An 18,756-nucleotide genomic window follows, 5' to 3' on the forward strand; every position below is an offset into this window, starting at 1 on the left:
CAGATACACCCAGCATCACGGCCAAGCTGATCAATGAGCAGAAGGAAGACAAGGAGAAGAAGAATCATGAGGAGAAGGAGAAGATGAAGGCAGACAGTGGTTTCCAGGACAACTACAGTGTTGTTGTGGCCTCAGGTACTTTGATGAACCCTTAACATTACATCCAAGTCCCAAGCGTGAACAGCCTCGGACTGAAAGCAGGTTCTGATAGCTTGGTGTTCTCATCAGAATTAAAAAAACCCCACATAAACACACCTAATATAACTAAAATAATTTTTTCTGTCACAAATTAGTTCCATGAGTCACAGATGGTGAGTTTTAGGTGTTTCTAAAGTTATGCGGAATAACCATGATTTCTCCTCCTGGAGTTTAGACCTCTTGAGACAAGCACCACCAAGGAAGGACAATGATTTTTGAGTTTTAAAATAGTCATTAAAGTAAACCAGTTCCAATAGTTTACACGACTACCATTTTAAAAAGTGACGTGTCTTTTTACCCTGAGCCCCTGGTAGTGAAGTGATGGTAACATTCCCACAAGATGGCAGTAGTGCGCTAAGCTGCCATGACGCTTTTAATTGTAGGAGTGCTGTTTTTGACACACCTCTCCAAGAAACCTCAAGTGATCCCACTTTTGTTTTTTAATCATAGTTTAATTTGGAAAGGATTACAAAGTGCAAACTATGGCCTCGGCAGAGCTGCACCTTTTGAATGAGACAGTGTTTTGGCCTCCTGTGTGTGTGTGTGTGTGTGGTGATGTGATGTGAGGTGAAAGGGGTGAGGGGGTGAGGGTGTAACTCTGTAATACCCCCACCCAGAGTCACAGACAGTTGAGGTAAGGAGTTCTACTGCAGGCATCCACAAATTCTGACATTTAACACTGAACACCAATCAGTCTGCTTGTTTTATAAGGACAACTTTTCAGTAAGTTTTATTGGTTTTTAATTGACTGGAACCACAGTCGAGTGTGTGATGACCTGAAAAATCATCTCCTATCAGAACAGCTTAATAAGAGCAACGTTGTAGTGCAGGTAAACTCACCTGAGTGGAACACTTGACTCTTGGTTAAGTTTCAGATTTTGTTGTTAGGGGAATATGACTCAGTTGTGTATGTTTGTAACGCACTTCATCCAAAATTCACGTTTCGTTCTGTTGTTTTCCATCGCATCTTTGGCTAAAGCTGTGAAGAACTCCCTGCAGATTAATGAGGCTACTGTTGTTTCCTCTTCTTATTCCTGAAAGGGTTTCTGTAAAACAAATGTCAGTAAGACAAACTGATCCACCCGTCTCTGCCATCAGGTCTGAAGTCTCAGTCCAAACGGGCTCTGTCAACACCTCCGCGACCTCCTTCGAGGCGGGGTCGTGTCATGAGCGACAAGCTGACCTCTTCGTCCGGTGTGGACCCTTCATCGAAAACCATCAGCGTGCCCGTCTTCCACCTCTACCACAAGTTCCTTCCAGGTGCCGCACACAAATACTACTCAGGGTTGGTTCGAGTCACAGCAGCCGCGGCTCGTTGCTGACATTAGTGTTTGTTTTTGTCCAATTCTTCCCTCCAGGTCAGCCCCTCCCGCCAGAGATGACCCTGGCTCAGCTGCTGACGCTCCTGTACGACCGTAAGCTGCCACAGGGCTACCAGTCCATCAACCTGACAGTCAAACTGGGCTCCAAGGTTATCTCAGACCCTGGTCTTTCAAAGACCGATTCGTTCAAGAGGCTGCGCACAGAGAAAGGTACTAAAGCTACAGCTCTGCAGAACGATGTGGGTTGGATGAGGTGGGGGGGTTACTTTGGTAATCGACACGTTACAGCAAGCTCTTACGCTTATTTTACGAATATTTCTTTTTTTTTTTTAATTCCTGCAATAATGTAAACCTGGAAATGTGTTCAGGAATTCTTTTACACGTTCAAGGCAACAAAGTTGTCAGAAAATAATTTTATTTTTCACTGACTGTACTCGCACAGTGACTCACTGGAAGGAAACTAAGAGGAGTTCACAAAAAGTCCACATTAACATCATATCAAAATCACAAAAAAATGCCTAACTTGACTAAAACTTCTCCCAAAACAACATGAAGTGCACAGAAAATATTAGCACTTGTGTGAAGTCTGTGTGTTACTAGACACAACAAACCTATTAGGTTAAGTTTATTTTTTAACACAAAAAAAGGCAACAAACACTGTTACCTTCATCTCGAATAGGTTTTACTAAATATTCTTTGATCGGACTTAAAGCAGTTTGGGAGAACTTGAGTTTTGATCATTATAGTTTTCTTACACTAAAAGTTGTGCTAAATAAATAAAACAAAATTTGCCGTTTTAGTCAGACGGGCATATTTCAGTCAAATGTATCTCAAACTTTAAAGTCGTTTGCCCTCAAGATTTGTGTTTTTTGTTTTTTCTGTCAGAGTTTAATCCCTTAACAAAATCCCTAAAACACCCGGGGTTAAAAAGCATACTCAAATTAAATTAGCTGCTGTGTTTGAACCCTTTGGAGTACATGCTACTGTAACAATAACTAGTAAGTAGTTAGTATTCAGTGGATATTTTTGGCCTTATAGAGACAATAGATTGACACCACAGTATTTAAATTTGAAACACCTAGCCGAATCTATTAGGCTCAAACGTTAGTAAATAGGGCCGTTAAGGGGTTAATGAAGTTGTGCTCAGCTCATGTCCCCCGTTTTTTAGACTCCACCAAAAGAAAGACGTTCCCGACTAAAAGCCTCCCGATAGATCTGGAGCACATGGTTTTTTTCAGTCACAGTCGCTTCTCTTACTTTAATTCGCTCTGGGCCGTAAAAGCTTTTTGATCCTTAGATCTGCTTTTGTCTGACATTCATGGATTTCTGGGAAACATTACTGTGGAGCTGAGACACTCTGCCAACGCTGCTCCTTACTTTGGCTCCAAGTATGTTTGTGGTTTGATTTGTGTCCTCTCGCTGTGACCGTCTGACCCAGTGAGTCAGATAATGAAATGAATACTGAAGGACGTTTGGTCAGGGCGGATCCTAACGGGGAGAAAACTGCTGACATTCCCAAGCCTCGATAGAACGCCATCTGTCCAGAGATGAGTTGACTCTGAAGCTTGGTATATTTAGCTGTTTGATTCTGCAGACTCATGGGTCAGGGGGAGGTCAGATTAATCTGTGATATCAGTTTGTTTTGATGACGTCAACACTGTTGAATCCACAGAACTGCTGTGATACTTTTTCTTTTTGTCTCCTTTTCAATTGATCTGTTTGCATTTGCAAACAACAAAGCCATGTAATAGTTATAACAGAATAATTGCAGGAATAAGTCATCTGCTGCTCTACCTCAAGCATGATGACAAATGATCCTTTTGTCCTTCATTGAGCTAAAAACAGATGAATCCTGTATGGGAATTTCAGACACGTTGTCCGTAAACCTTTTTATTAAAAGTCCTCGTGACTTTTTAATCTTTTATCAAGACAACAGGAGAAGAAGAAAACATTTACTGAAAGCAGCTCTTGATGGTGACGTGCTGAACTCCAGGTTTTGCATTTCTAACAAGAAATAAGAAGGATCCTTCAAATGGAGATGAGATTTGTCTCCTTTTTTGTTGGCAGCAGGTGGAAGATGTTTGCACTTCTAACAACATTAGAATTAATTTGTTTCTGCCTACTTTGGACAATGTTCAAATCAAACCGTACTGAGCATAAATAAATAAAGGCTCCAGATGAATTCTTAGTTATGCAAAATTGTACTTTTGCTGCTTTAATTACCATGTACTCATACTTTTTTGTGGGTATGAAAGTAAAGTCTCCCACCTATCTCTTCATACACACCTCGGGACACTTTGTACTCACCTTGGCAGCCCCAATACAGATGATTAAACCTACTTCAGTACACTTTTTTAAAATTGAGACAAGAGCTGAAATAGTTTTGAAAACATTTTGTTAGTCACCAACATGAAGAAGCATGGACATTCATGTCTGTAGCCCCGAATGGTTTCTGAATAATCCCAAGACGGAAGAGATTTAAAATGCAGTTCTATTCAAATCAGGCATTAAAATATTAATATATTATCACAGTTTGATATGCTAGTCTTAAAAAGCAAAAAAACCAAAACAGGCTAGGTTGTGCTTTCTCTGTTTTTCATACAAGCAACATCTGCCTCAATACACCTTCCTGGAGTGTGTATTTTATTCAACTGAGCGACAGCAGAAGTTGAAGTTTCTTTTGTTGCATGAGGACAAATCTTCGTTCAGCTCTCAGCACAGATAAATAAAAATGCAGTAAAGTAAAACAATACATAACAAGTTCAATGTGTTTATTTTTCCTAAATATTTGTTACAAAGATGGCCCGTTATTGTTACAGCCTGATCCTGTGCAGGGTTGTGTGGAGCGGGTGCCTGTCGTGGTGCACCATACTGCCAAAAGTGTTCGCTCAACTCCCTTCACCCAAAAAAAGAAGTTAAATCTCAAGTGACTGAGATGCTGGTGTAGATTCTCAGTCATCCAGGACATGGGAAATCCAAAAAAGGTTTAAAAACAAAATCAACTGGATGTTCCTTCTGTAGCTGAAGATGTTCCTCGAATGAGAAGCGAAACATCTTCAGCGACAGACCAGAAGTCCAGTTGTTTAACCTTTTATGGATTTAGTGTCTGAGACTCTTCTGCCATCTCACATGATTGCATCTTGGGTGATTGACTGAGCAAACTTGAGTTTGTGGTTTTTATTATTTTGTCAGTAAAAAACAAAAATTCCTTTGCATTACCCCGTTTGGATTCTCTTCATCGTCAGCTCAAAGTTACAGACGAGTGCATAAATTGCAAGTCATTCAGAAGAGCCACGCAGTGCATGAACACACAACAGGTCCTGTCTTTGCTCTCGTTGCAGTGGACCACTGTGACATGCTGAACAGCTGTCCCGACGAGGAACCGATGACAGCCGGGGAAGAATGTCTGGATGCCGCGACCGACGAGTCCCTGCTCGAGACCAGCCCCATCCAGTCACCACTGCAGGTCTTTGCTGGCATGGGGGGCCTGGCCCTGATCGCGGAGAGGCTGCCTATGCTCTACCCCGATGTCATTCAGCAGGTGACAAACACACACAAGCAAATGCACGTCTGAAATTCACCTAAAGTCACCTAAACACATCACACTGTACTAGAGTAAATGATCTTTTTGTCGTGTTTATGTTGATTAAACAAACTATTTGTTCATTCTGCATAATTAATTTGGTAAAATTCTTGATTTTTTTCTTCCTTTTGCACTAAAACCTGTATAAATCTGGTAGATTTTATGATTTTGTTACGTGTATATGGGAAAAAAAAGGTATTTAACAAACCACTCTGTTTTTACGTGTGATGTTCTTTTCTTTACAGTGTGCTAGCCATGGTTTTTCTTAATTTAATTAATCTGTTAACATACATTTGAAGCTGTTATGTATAAGATTTTAATTCCTATAAATTCTGCTGCAGCTGCTACTTTATTGGTTGTTCACCGACAATCATAGGCTACGATTTTCTGTTGATCACAAACTGTTATTGGATGCAGGTTTACATGTGCTCAGAAATAAATCTACGATTTAATTTCATTCACAGGTCAGCGCCCCAGTGGTTCCCTCCTCCACACAGGAGAAGCCCAAGGACAGCGACCAGTTCGAGTGGGTGACCATCGAACAGTCGGGGGAGCTGGTGTACGAGGCGCCGGAGTCCATCGCCGCTGAGCCACCTCCGGTCAACAAGCAGCCGTCCCAGTCGTCCTCCTCGTCGTCCTCCTCCTCAGTGCAGACCATGTCCCCCATCCCCGCCCACTCGCTGGCTGCCTTTGGCCTCTTCCTGCGGCTGCCAGGCTACGCCGAGGTGCTGCTGAAGGAGAGGAAGCACGCCCAGTGTCTGCTGCGCCTGGTGCTGGGTGTCACGGACGACGGAGAGGGCAGTAAGTCTGAAAAACACCTCCTAGCTGCCAGCACTGACAGAATCTGTAAAAGTGTTAAAACAGCCTCAGACAATCAGACCTCACAGAGGTTCTCAATCTTTGCATTAATGTGTTTGAGTCTGAAGAAGAGCCTTAACTGAAAAAAACTTGCCTCCTAAAAGCAACCTTGTATAAAATGGGGTTTGGATTTAGCTTAAAGTCTGCTTTGATGTTCTCCCAGGCCACATCCTGCAGTCTCCATCCGCTAACGTGCTGCCCACGCTGCCGTTCCATGTCCTCCGAGCGTTGTTCAGCAGCACTCCTCTGACCACCGACGACGGCGTGCTGCTGCGCCGCATGGCTCTGGAGATCGGCGCCATCCACCTCATCCTGGCCTGTCTGTCCGCTCTCAGCCACCACGCCCCGCGCAACCCCAACGCCAGCAGCAGTGTGTCTGAGGTATGAACGCGCACCCGCCTGTGATTTTTAATACTTATTACAGAGATTCCGAAGGAACCAGTGTTTCAGAGACGTTCGTGCTTTCAGCTGGACTTTTAAGTACATCCTTCTGAAAAAGTGTCCCTGCCCATGCGCGTGTTCTGTCCAACTTGTCTAACTTAGTTTGGGTGAGTGGCAGTAATTTTCTTTCCAGTCCTCGTGCCCGACCACGACAACATTATGCGCAGTGTGTGCTTAGTAAAATAAGAAAACAGGACAAGAGGAGGACAAAAGGCAACGTGTCAAGCCTATAAAAACTCTCTCCAGCTGATGAACAGAATCTGAAAGTCATGTTTTGAAGAAACAGGGAAATCAATCAAAGATGTGACACAGGACCTGGGAGATTCATCATCCTTCAGTTAATCTAATATATAAGTTTCAATTTGTTAGGAATCACCTTTTTTTTCTAAAAACCCAATTTTTTCAATTCTAGCTTCGGTGTTTATCATAGATTCTACCAAAGAAATGGCCTAAAGAGCCATTTTAAAGTGATTTCTTAGCTATATTTTCTGCACACAACACTGCTTCATCCCTTTTGTTTAGGAGTCTAATTTATAGGTCAGAGTTAAGAGGCATAATGTACAAAAACATTATTCCTCTGACAATAGTCAGCTACAAGGAAACTGAGTGAGAAAGCAGCCAAAATCCCAAACCCAGAAAGATCTTTGGAAACCATAAAGAACAACTGATCAAGGCATTTTAAAATAATACAAAATAGTCTGGCTGTTAGGAAGCAAAGTGAAACGATTTGATCAGAAACCAACACATGAATTGATGACGGCTCTAGTTTTACCCAGCCAGGACCGAACAGGCTCATAGATCAAACTTTGAACTTCTCTTCAGTGTGAAAGCTGATGCAGCTGATCAGGTCGTCAGGCTTTTTAACCTCAAACGTTTGGGCTTTGCACCACAGGCTGTCGGGCTTTTCGCCTCAGCCTCATTTGTCAGTCTGCCTGAAGGATTGTTCTGGTGCCAAGCCTGATAAAGTAACTAAGGGAAAATGATTGTCATTATTAATGGCTCTTGGCCTTGCTGGCCTTTACTCAAGGCTTTCTTTGTTTACCTCACGTACATCTTTCTTTGCACAGTGAGTCCCTGACAACGGGCTTAATTGTTGATCCTGAATGAAAAGAAGCACATTGGGTTTTGGAGAGAAACGGGAGGAGTGTCAGAAACGTGTCCTTCGTCTTATTGACGCACTCGGGATGAGAAACAAGCGGAGGACAATGCCCAGACTGCTTAAATTCCTCTTGGCTTTCCTGCCCCTTTTATCTGATTCAGAGGATTTTTATTGAGCTCAACAAAGCATGCAAAAGTTGGTGTGTAAAAGTTTTTTAAACAAAATGAAAATTACGAGTTCCAGACATGATGCAGCACATGTAATTTACAGACGGTTCTTATGAGGATAAAGCAGCACTGACGTCAACATGATGTCAAAATTAATAAGACAAAAAAAAAGGGAAACAGTTACAGAAGACCTCTGCAGGTCTACTTGCTGATCCACTCGCGGTGTAAGACACAATCATACGTTCTCCTGGCTAAAAATACACAACTTTAAATCCTTTTAAAAAAACGTCAGTTTGGAAAAATAGTGTTTCAATTCTAACTGGACTAACGAGCTAACAGCTAATCTGAATGCACCTGATACCTCAATACAAAACAAAAGGCTCCAATCTCAGAAATTGCAAAGCAGTTCACATAAAACTGTTGTTAAAGCTTCAACTTTGCAGTTTTGGATTACTTGGCAATTTACGTAGAGTTCTGTGGTCATTTGCGAGCCCAAGTAGTGGCAGCAACATAAAGTGCTACACATCACTGTAACACATCACATGTAACAACCTGAGGCACTTTCAGTAAGGATATCATAATTCTGTCAGCTTAACCTCCGGGACCTCTTTGAGATTGGAGATGTTTCATCTACTTTGGTCCCGTTTGTCCTCAGACTAGCCGTTCGTCAGTCTGGACAGAATTAAACTAATTCTTCAAACTGAGGTCGTTCGAAGAGATCTTTAAGGCTAAGGTTGTTTTTTTTTCTTAACAATTCCCATGACGACTTTTCAACAGCATTGATAATGTAGAATGTTATTAATCATCAGTGAGTAGAAACAAACTGTCAGTTTGAGTGTAAAATAATAATTTCTGATAAGTAAAGTTGGGTTTAACTTGTGTGTTTGCAGCCACAAATCTCCAGCTGCCACAGTGCTGGGACCAGTGAAGAGCAGCAGCTGTACTGGGCTAAAGGAACTGGTTTTGGGACCGGATCCACAGCCTCGGGCTGGGATGTGGAGCAGGCTCTGACCAAACAGCGGCTGGAGGAGGAGCACGTCACCTGTCTCCTCCAGGTATCCGCTGACATCAGAACTACCTGTTCAACACAACAGTTTCATGTGTTCCAACACAAATAACACAGCTCCAAGAGCAATGGTATTATTACCAGAAAAAGGTGGTGTTTCCGGTCTTTAATTGAGGCTTTCTTCTTTAGTCTTTTTGTTCCCATAGAAAATCTGGTGTTTCACGCATCATCTGACTTTTTTTTTTTTTTGGTCTCAAAATGTATCGATAACACAAGTTAAGTTGGTGCAGGGAGGGATTGATTTGAAAAAGCTCTCCGTAAGAGAAGCAAAACATTTTCAACAAACAAAAAAACTCATGAGATTTAGATTTTTCTCGCATTTTTTTTTTCCTACAGATAAATTTTCCCACACCGTCATAAAAAGTAGCTTAAAGTTTCTTTAAGACTCCCGTAGAGGAAGAAACCCCCCCCCCATTATACTCAGGGTCAGAGATTATCGTCAGGCTTCTGCTTTTTTAAAGTGTTTAAAATGTTTCTTTAAGTAATTTTCCTATTTCCTAATCTGTTTAAAGGTCTTGGCGAGCTACATTAACTCAGCAGGCTCCAGCAGCTGCCACGGCGCTGATGGCTCCTCTGCAGACAGCAGATCCCAGAACAGCTCAGCTCTGCCAGCAGTGCTGCAGGAGCTGCTGAGCCAGTCCTGCCTCATTCCTGCCATGTCCTCCTACCTGCGCAATGACTCAGGTACGTGCCCTGTCTTTACACATACAGAGTTGGACAATCGGAAAGCGCCCCCCCCCCCTCCTCTCTCTCTCTCTCTCTCCATCAGCCTTTGCCTTTTACTTTCTGGCTTGAGAAACACCTTGAAACGTCATGTTGCACTAGAATTTAGCTGTCACTCAGCTCTACAGGAAAAAGTTGAAGCTGTTTTTTTAATTATAGAGAAGCAGGATGGATCATATAGCTGAGAAAACTGCAGAGCAAAAGGCCAGCCATGGGTTCAGCAGAACTTGGGTCTTTTTGTACGAATGGGGCTTCTCCCAAAAAAGGAAAAGAAAGATTTGTCTATTTACATTAAACAGGTGACAGCTGTACAAAACGCCACAAATACCTCTGAGCAGAGACTTGTGGATTGTTGCTACCTGTGTTTAAACCAGGGGTGTGCGACCCTGCTCCTCGAGGGCCGCCATCCTTGTTTCCCTGCTCCAACACACCTGATTCAGTGGTTAAATCACCTCTTCATGTTCTGCAGAAGCCTGTTAATCACCCATTGATTCAAATCAGGTGTGTTGGAGCTGAGAAACAAGTCAAACCTGCAGGATAGTGGCCCTCGAGGACCAGGGCTGCCCACCCCTGCTTTAAACAATTCTTCACGTTGAGCCGACAGAGACAGAAAAGGCAGACGGCTGTTGGAGAGCAGCCAGCGATGGATGCTGAGATGAGAGCTGCGGCTTGTTTCCCTTTTTACCCCATCACAGGACCCATTTAAACTCATTTAAGCCAATTTCTTACTAAACATGGCAGCAACATGCCCACATTCTTCTGTAATTCACCCCGTTTTGTTTATCTTTTGTTCCCTTTGTCGAGCGATTCGATCTTTTTCGGAGTTTCTCCATGTGTGGAGGGTGGCTCTTGATGCGAATCGTTACCAGCCTGCATGCTTTGATGCCGCGGTTTTGGATGATCTCAGCGATCCCTGCAGGCTGGAGTTGGTGCCATGTAGCTTTCATCTGGTTCTGGATAATGCGTGGCGCTGTCTGAGTCGGTGCGAGGTGGAGTTGGTGCATTAGTGCAGAAGGAGACAGCAGGTGGAGCTGCAGATTCTTCAAGTTAAAACGAGCCGGCCATTTGATCAGTTTTATCCTCTCATTCCTTTTCTTGGTTTTAACGTGTAGTTTTTCCCTCTGTGTGCCTGAATAGGTAACGTTTAGCAGCCATGCTTTGCTCATGCTCAGGTATATCCTTGATTTTTCCTCCTTTCTGCTGTTTCAGTCCGCCCTCTGGGTGTACAGTGAGCTTACAGCAGAACACATAGCGTCATTCTGATCATGTCTGCTCATTGTTCCTATCTTTGCTCCTCTGGGGAATAGCGAGGTATTAGTTCTGGCCTGAGACTTTGCATTTTGACATCAGTCGTTCTTCAGAAGGTTCTGTTGATCTATGCTGCATTTGAAGACTGGAAAAAAATGTGTAATGTGCAATTAACTGCAATGTAAAGGTTTATAAAATGGTGTTTGCATGAACTGCCATGAAATTTTTGATTCTGGGATTGTTTTAAGATGACAGCAGTCAATTTAATTTTACTTGCATTCAGACTAGCTGTTAGTTCGTCCGTCCTGTTGGATGTAAATAGAGCTGGGTAACACGACCAAAAATTAATATTACTGTGTTTTATACTTTATTAGAATAAAATGCATTGCAGTATTTTTTACCTTCTCCTTTAGTCACTGTATTAATGTTTTATTCAACACTTTAACCTAATGCAGTGGATGAATTGTGACTCTCCGTCCTTAGTCCTCTCACTCCTGTTCCCTCACTGGGATAAAAAATAAAGTTTACAACCGTCGTCTTTCATAAACCAACAGCAGAAGTGAGTCTTAATCAGTCCAGCTCTAGGAGAGAAAAAAATAGGATGCAGCCTGCCAAACAGAAGGCCAAAGCATACAAGCGTAATTATTAAAACATGCAATCCAGCTCATGTGTGGAAAAACGATGGAAATTCTTCTCGCCATACCCCCCCAATCACACTCAGGTATCACTCATGACAATTGAGAGCAAAATATGAGTTGCAACTAAACACACAAAACCAACTGAATGTGTTCAGATTCTGAACATGTGACTTGAGCGCCCAGTACGTCAGAACCATGGTACATAATCAAATTAGAACCACACCTGTTACATAGAGAACACAGGTATTATAGGCTATTTAGGTTTATTTTAAACACAATATATTGTGACCAGGAGCTTAACAAACTGCTCAGCGTAAAGGCACGATGACTACAGTTCCAAGTAAGCTGATACAAGCTACAAGACAGCGATGCAGAAACCAGAGACCTTGCTGAGATTCCTCAGTCCCAGTAATAAAGCTGCATTTCTTCAACATCGTCTTGTTAAATTCAAACCCTTCTCAGAAGAGATCAAGCTCCCTTTTGTTCAGAAACGCCTCACTCGTAATTTACTGTCTCTGAACGCCCGCTGACTTCTGTTTTCCTGGCTCCCGACGTAAACGCTGTGCTTGCTGGAGAACGAGGCGAGTGTCTGCTGGGATTGGGAAGGTTGAAGACATGGTTGAAAAAAAAAAGCTATGATTGACTAGAAGCAGCTGGGAAAAGCTAAACTACGAGTGAATTAAATGAATTCGATAAAAAATAGTCAGTAAAATGTTCACTTTGTACTTGAAATTTAGTCATTTTTGATATTGCACAAGGGAGAATTTGCAGTTAGCTGTAAACTCTTATTTCTCTAAACTGAGGAGATATCTACAACAGGTGAGATAGTAATCCTTTCTAACGTTTACACAGAACACTACTTAGCAATGGCCAAACGAACCCTTTGTTTAAATATTTTGTTAAAGCTGTAGATTAAAAAACAAAAATCGGTTCCTTGAGGGAAACATAACCTTGACTTTTCCATATGACTTTTAGCTGTTGTAAACCAGCGATGAATTGCTAATGCTGCCTTTTGTTTAGGGAATCTGCCTCATTTTATTTCCACATGCATAGATTTAGTTTGATCCGGGGGACTTTTGTTTGCGTGAACAGATTTCACGCAGCAAGCGTGTTTGTGTACTTCCTTTGCGTTGTGTTTTTGTTGCTTATCAGCCCGAAGCCAGGTAGAACTGATTGTGTGTCCCCCCCCCTCTTTGTGCTCAGCTCAGCTGGGTGTTTCGGCTTGCATGGCTTCCTCTTGTGTTCACGCCGGTGTGTGTGTTGATGTGCCTCTGGTCTCATAATTAAATAAGAGCTGATAAAAAGCATTGTGAGTGCTGTAATTGTTCCACATTATCTGGCGAACGCCTCTGACACACACTCGCATGCAAATATGTGTGTGTGGACTTTTCTACCTTTTACTGCTGTTTCAGTTCAGTTTTCACTTTATTTTGAATTCTAGCTTTTCTATGAGCACATTTTCCTTTTAAAATCTATGCATTTACCACCTGATTTATTTATTTTATACCAGATTTCCACAACTAACTGGGTGTAATGTGTAGCTGGAGGAGGCCATGTTGTGTCCTGGAAACTCACAGCTTTTGAAACACTTTCTGAATGGGAGCCATGAGGTCCGAACTGTCAATAAATGTCAACAAAAACTTCTTTTAATGAACAGATTGGAGACCTGAGAAACTTCCTTTTTCCCCCAAGATGTTATCTGAGGTCTTTTATTGTACAGCTCAACAAACAAAGGACATCAACAGAGTTAAAAGCTCAGCAGAGTGAACTTGTCCCTTTTTGAGTCTATGTCCAAACCTCAGCACAATGACAAACTTGTGGTAATGATTTCACTCCCAGAGGCTAAAAAGCCAACCTGTAATCTTTGTCTTGTCTTGGAGAAATTACTGAAGTTTGTTTGAGTCACTCTAACATCCTCTTCGTGTTTGTTCTGGTCATAGACGAACTCTGGCTGAAAAGCCCTGTTGGATATTTATTTCAGTTCATAGATTTCTAATTTGATACCATTAACAGTCATGGAAAGGAGAAAATGCACATACTTTTATTTTTAGCATTTTGTATATCAGCACATAATAAAAATGATCTGATTCAGCCCAAATCATCAGCCCTACACGGCTGTGGTTAAAGGTTCGTATGAGGTGCTTGTGATGATATGCTGATATGGTATGGCATATGGCATCCTCCAGTATCATGGCCAAACATCTCTACTTTGGTCTCATCTATCTAAAGGACATTGTACCAGAAGTCTTGTGGTTCATTTGGATGCAACTTTTGCTTCCAAAGTCCAGTATCTCTCTCTGTCAGGGGTAGGCAATCCTAGTCCTGGAGAGCCACTATCCTGCATATTTTCCTTGTTTCCCTGCTCCAACACACCTGGTTCAGTGGAAAATTTTCATCTGAGTGTTTGTGACCGTCGAGCCGTGTTGTCGTGTTTAGCATGGCCAATTTTAAAAAATCGCATCCTTTTTTTTTGTGTGTGCACAGCTTGCAAAACTGTGTTCTGGGTTATGCACATTATTTTGGTGCCCACCTCTACCCTTTTTAAGCCCACCTTCGCAGCCCTCCCCCTACGTTTATGATTTAATCTACAAGAGAATGCAAAAAAAAAAAAAGCAGATTTGGACCACTTTTAAGATAAGGTTTGTCATTGGCGAGGTTACACCTAGACATTAGGGGCTCTAGCTTCGTCTTCAGCAGCCCAGTGAGATACAGGCTTACGGTGAGTCTGGTGTGTGTAGTCATAATAAGATTGGGATATATGTACATACTTTCTTTTACTATGTGTACCTAAACAAACCATCAAACCTCTGAGTTTGAGTTTAAATTAGTTTTACCTAGATTTATGGGAGAACATTAACAACTTTCTTAAAAAAACAGTTGCAGTTTGCTGGGACGTAGGTTTTTGTTTGTTTGTTTTAATAACACAAGAAACTAATTTACCCTGAATAAAATGCTCGCCACAAATCCTAGTGTTTGAACCAGGCTCCTAATTTCTTCCAATCATTGGAGTAGATTCTCTGTCATCCATGACATGGAAATGAACAACCCACAAAATGACAACCGTTGAAACCCCACACCCTTCAGTTCAGAATTAAAATAGCTCCTCTGATAAGAAGCAAAACCTTCTTAAGAATAATAATTAAAAAAAAAGAATTAAATTGCCTTTGCTTTAGCTTGCTAGTTTTTGTACGGTCTTTGCTATCCATTAAGACCTTAATTCTGGGTCATTTGTTGGGAAACATTGGAAAGGGGTGTGTGATTTGTCGTGGTGATTCATGCAGCTTATTGCCGGCCACATCCTGATTGTAGGTGGATGTTTTCCATCTTTAACAAGAGTCACACAAGATGATGGACTAACAACAAAGAAAGCTCGCTACCCAGCATGGCAGATAATTATATGTCACGTGATTCTCTGACGTAAGCTGGGAGGGCTCCAAAGTAATCCATGTATTATGTAATGTCAGGCACCCTGTGATTTCTCTGCTACGTCCGAGCAGTCTGTGCTAATTCTCCTCTTCGTTTAATTGCTTCTCTACTCCATTTTCCTGTGGTTTATATTTTTATCAATTCTAATATTTTCCATATGCTCTTTAAATGAAGCCACACACTCGATTTTTAATTGGCTTTTGATTTACCTTCTTTTCGAGCCGTTAACGCTCTCATTAAATCCATTTATGTGCGAGGATTTAAAGCCAGTCTACAAGACACCAATTGGAGAAATTCACTTCAGCATCATGTCGTCCCTGTCGCCCCAGCAGAGATAAATCTGTGTCAAGTAGAACCTTATTTCTCTTAACTACTGACAACATCTTTCATTTGCCTCTTGGTCTTACCTTGTCGACCAGAACGTAGATGTTTTATTTCTTCCTGGTCTTCCCTTCATCCCCGCTGAGCTCTGCAGTCCATCAGCCAAGCACACTTTTCCACATTAATCATTACTGTCTTGGCAAAGCCTTTTGGGATACATTATCATTTACCACTGTTGCCTGGCACTCCATCACCAGGAGCTAAGCCATTAATGAGAGGTAATACCTTTGAATGTCACTACAATGCTAATTTATCTTAATTGAAGACTGGATTTGTTGCACATTTTGTTGGTCACTTAATGGATACCAGATATGTTGGAAGTTTTTTTTTTTTTCAAGGGTAGCATCCTGCACCCTCCATCTAACACCTCAGCTCCACTTTTACCACAGACTGAGAACATTCAAGTAATGCCTGTTTTAGTCCTGTCATTCGTGAAAAGTAGGCTACTGCATTTTGTTAGCGAGTAATCAGGGTTGATTATGAATAATTTAGTCCAGATTTAATCAAGACACGGGACTGCAACCAGGTAAAGGGATATTTCTTGGCACCTATGTGGGCTTTTTGACACGCATATGTCGAATAAATGTTTGCATGAATACCTGCAGGCAAACCGTATGCTCGTGTGTGTTTATCCACTGTTTCATTTACAACTTCTGTAGTTTTCACAAAACGATAAAAAAAAAGAAAAGCAAGTGCTTGACCTCATGCACAAAAAACCAATTCTACACACAAACTCGTAGACATTTACTTGAAGGATTCCCCTCAACACAAGGTGTATTATTGGAGTCATGACAAGGTGAAAGCTATACAAGCACTGCACTGCCTTTATTCAGTAACACTCTTTCCTTGAAAATTCACAATTTACCACCACTCACATTTCAACTGTATGTTCCATTACTACAGCCAAATAGGCTCTTTGACCATATGGTTGCAGGATTTAGAGGTGATTATCACCACAGCTGTAAAACCATACACCAGTGCTTCTTATTCTTTTTATGAGTACCACCTCGGAAAATACTAACCTCTCCAAATACCACCAATAGGACAGACATTAAAAACCAGTATTATAAGCTTACACACTTATAATACTTACAACAAATCTTTGATTGCTAAATAAACTTCATAATTTTAACCATCTAAACATTTTATTTACTTGGCATTTTGTTTCATGGGCTAAACAGAAGAAGACACGCACCATCCAGTGCCTTGCCTTCGACTCCGTACTCCAAACTGTTTAGGTCATTGAAATGATTCAGGGGGAACCACTGAGATATCATAAAACACTAAACCCTGGTTGAAAGGTGCAGTCTGAGATGTGATGGTTATCCGTTTAGTTTCTACAGGGGTTCTCAAAATGTCTTCATTGTAGTTTTGTTTAAAGCTTCCATTTGGAGCCAAGATCATAATTTTGCTTGAACTGTTTATCTTTATGTCTCTGTCTCATTACATTATAGTTTTACATCACAGTTCAGCTTAGGATAGCTAAATAGCTTGTAATTTCACTTGTAAATAGTTAATACTAAAGGTTTTTGAGTCACTGGAGGGATCGTTAGTACCACCCGTATGGCCATAGATGATTTATTCTTAGTTTATATTCCAAAAAAATATGCTACAAATTGGACTCTTTAAAAAGAAATATTGTGCTTTCCAAAGAAAAAGTACTGAATAGCATATTGGTGAGATAATGATCTTTTTTATACTTCTGTTTGTTGCACCAACTCAGAATAGAGCTAACAATACTTATTGAAACCTACAAAGATCATACAATAAAACCACTGTGATGTTTTGGATTTGTCATCAAAAAACAATTGACATGTTGATAAAATTGTACTGTACATTCCTACATGTATATGTTCTTACACACACACCTTTGTTAGATAAAGCTCAAAGGGATTTGTTTTTGATATGGTCTTAAATTTATTATTTTAAATCCCTACTCCATCTTCCATTGCACAATACAATTATTCTTTATTCAGATATTTATTAAAAAAACAAAACATTTTTAATACAGGAAAAGAATTGCTGAAACGACTTTTGAAAAATTAACATAATCTCGCACCCTCCACTCTCTACACACGCCATTCATAAACTTCAGATTGTGGACAAAAGATGAAGTGCCGAAGAAAATGAAAGGGTAGTCTCAACTTTATACAAACAAGATATGTTATTTTGCAAGTTGATCTTGACTTTGAATTTCTTGCGGCTGTAAAGACCCATTTTCTACAAAAATATCTTCCTGTTTTGAACTTTTCTTGAAAAAGAATTTTTTGAAATCCCGTCTTCAATATGATGTTAGGCATTTCTAAAATGGAATGTCCTAATGTTTATGTAAGATTATTTGGATAATGTCAAACATCCTATGAGAGCACAGCCATCTTTTAATGTACCATTTTACAGGAACCCTCACAATTGAACATTTTTGGCTCTAAAAACTGATTGGTGCAGCTTCCCTGCATAGTTTTTACAGGCTTTGCTTGTAAGTATCTTGTCCTTTTAGACAAGCAGCAATGACATTCCCATCAACTTAATAATGAAAAGTAAGAGAATGGATTGGGATCAGTTTTTGCCACAAGACTTCATTATTGGTCCAGCAGTCCAAAACACGAAGATCCAGGTAAAGTATGTACTTTTCTTAAGCTGCAGAGGGGTCAGTCTTGGCTGGGGGGCTTCCCAGTTTGCATCCATGTCATCTCATTCTCCTTCCAGAAAGGTCCTGCCCTTGCCATGTCTTCCAGCCCTTTGTTATCTCCCCAATGCATACTTGTGTTTTGGCAATATGGCTTCTTCTTCCTCCTCATCCTCAACCAGCGTGTTGGGTTTTCTCCTCCTGTTTCTGGGGTAGATATTCATGTCACACTTCTTCTATGTAGCAGTCTTTCAATACTGCTCGCTTCAGCATTCCTCGTCGAAGTCTTTCCTTATCCTCGGTTTTGCCACCTCACAATGTGGTGTAGATGTAAACAAAAACAATTACAAAGAGGTTAAGGAAAGTACCAATGATGCCCAGCATGGCTAAGATGGACTCCTCCTGCTCCTCCTTGACCTCCAGTGCCCGCACGTCATCAATGGTGATGACAGTCGTGCCCATGATCCTGATGCTCACCTAACCTGGCAAGGGGACATTTATCTAGAATAAAAAGAAAAGGAGGAGTTCATGTTAGAAAGGCTTGACAACGCAGCCGGATTTGAAGATGCATGCTGCTTTAATAGCTTAGCTGGGCTTCCCTTGTCCTCTCTTTGTGCATTTGATGCATAAAAGCCAGTATTAAAGAGCACATCATCACCAAACCACTAGAAGAAAATCAATTGCGACTCGAACAAAACAATAGCTACGCCAAAAAAGACTAGATATTAGTCTCTTAAAATTAGCATTTATGATCTGGCGCAGCTTGAAACCAAGCTGTGGATGTCACCACACTCTCTGACTCGTCCTCAGCTTATCTGCAACTGAAGTGTTGCAAAGCCAGCAGTGATGCTCAGTGGTGTTTCCTCATGCCAAGATGAGTGCGATTTTACAATACCATTTAGACCTTGCGATAGTCGCACATTTCTGCGTTGTACAATTGATTTACCACTTCAGGGTCTTTAAAGGTAGTTTAGGATTAA

At 41.2% G+C, this 18,756-nt stretch overlaps 1 protein-coding gene across 8 annotated transcripts in view; it reads left to right on the plus strand.

Moving 5' to 3' along the window:
* The window catches only part of birc6 (baculoviral IAP repeat containing 6), a 103,160-nt gene that overhangs the window by 46,259 nt on the left and 38,145 nt on the right, over positions 1-18,756 (plus strand). For 5 of the 8 annotated variants that reach the window (XM_025009103.2, XM_025009121.2, XM_025009116.2 and 2 more), the window contains exons 57-64: positions 4-135; positions 1,297-1,458; positions 1,557-1,730; positions 4,838-5,061; positions 5,568-5,904; positions 6,125-6,342; positions 8,559-8,723; positions 9,247-9,418. In XM_025009103.2, coding sequence (XP_024864871.1) covers positions 4-135; positions 1,297-1,458; positions 1,557-1,730; positions 4,838-5,061; positions 5,568-5,904; positions 6,125-6,342; positions 8,559-8,723; positions 9,247-9,418 — 1,584 coding nt within the window. The remainder of the gene's footprint in view (positions 1-3; positions 136-1,296; positions 1,459-1,556; positions 1,731-4,837; positions 5,062-5,567; positions 5,905-6,124; positions 6,343-8,558; positions 8,724-9,246; positions 9,419-18,756) is intronic. The other 3 variants (XM_017429910.3, XM_017429943.3, XM_017429920.3) reach the window with 1 other exon arrangement.

Source organism: Kryptolebias marmoratus, linkage group LG22, assembly GCF_001649575.2.
Source record: "Kryptolebias marmoratus isolate JLee-2015 linkage group LG22, ASM164957v2, whole genome shotgun sequence".
Lineage (NCBI taxonomy): Eukaryota > Metazoa > Chordata > Actinopteri > Cyprinodontiformes > Rivulidae > Kryptolebias > Kryptolebias marmoratus.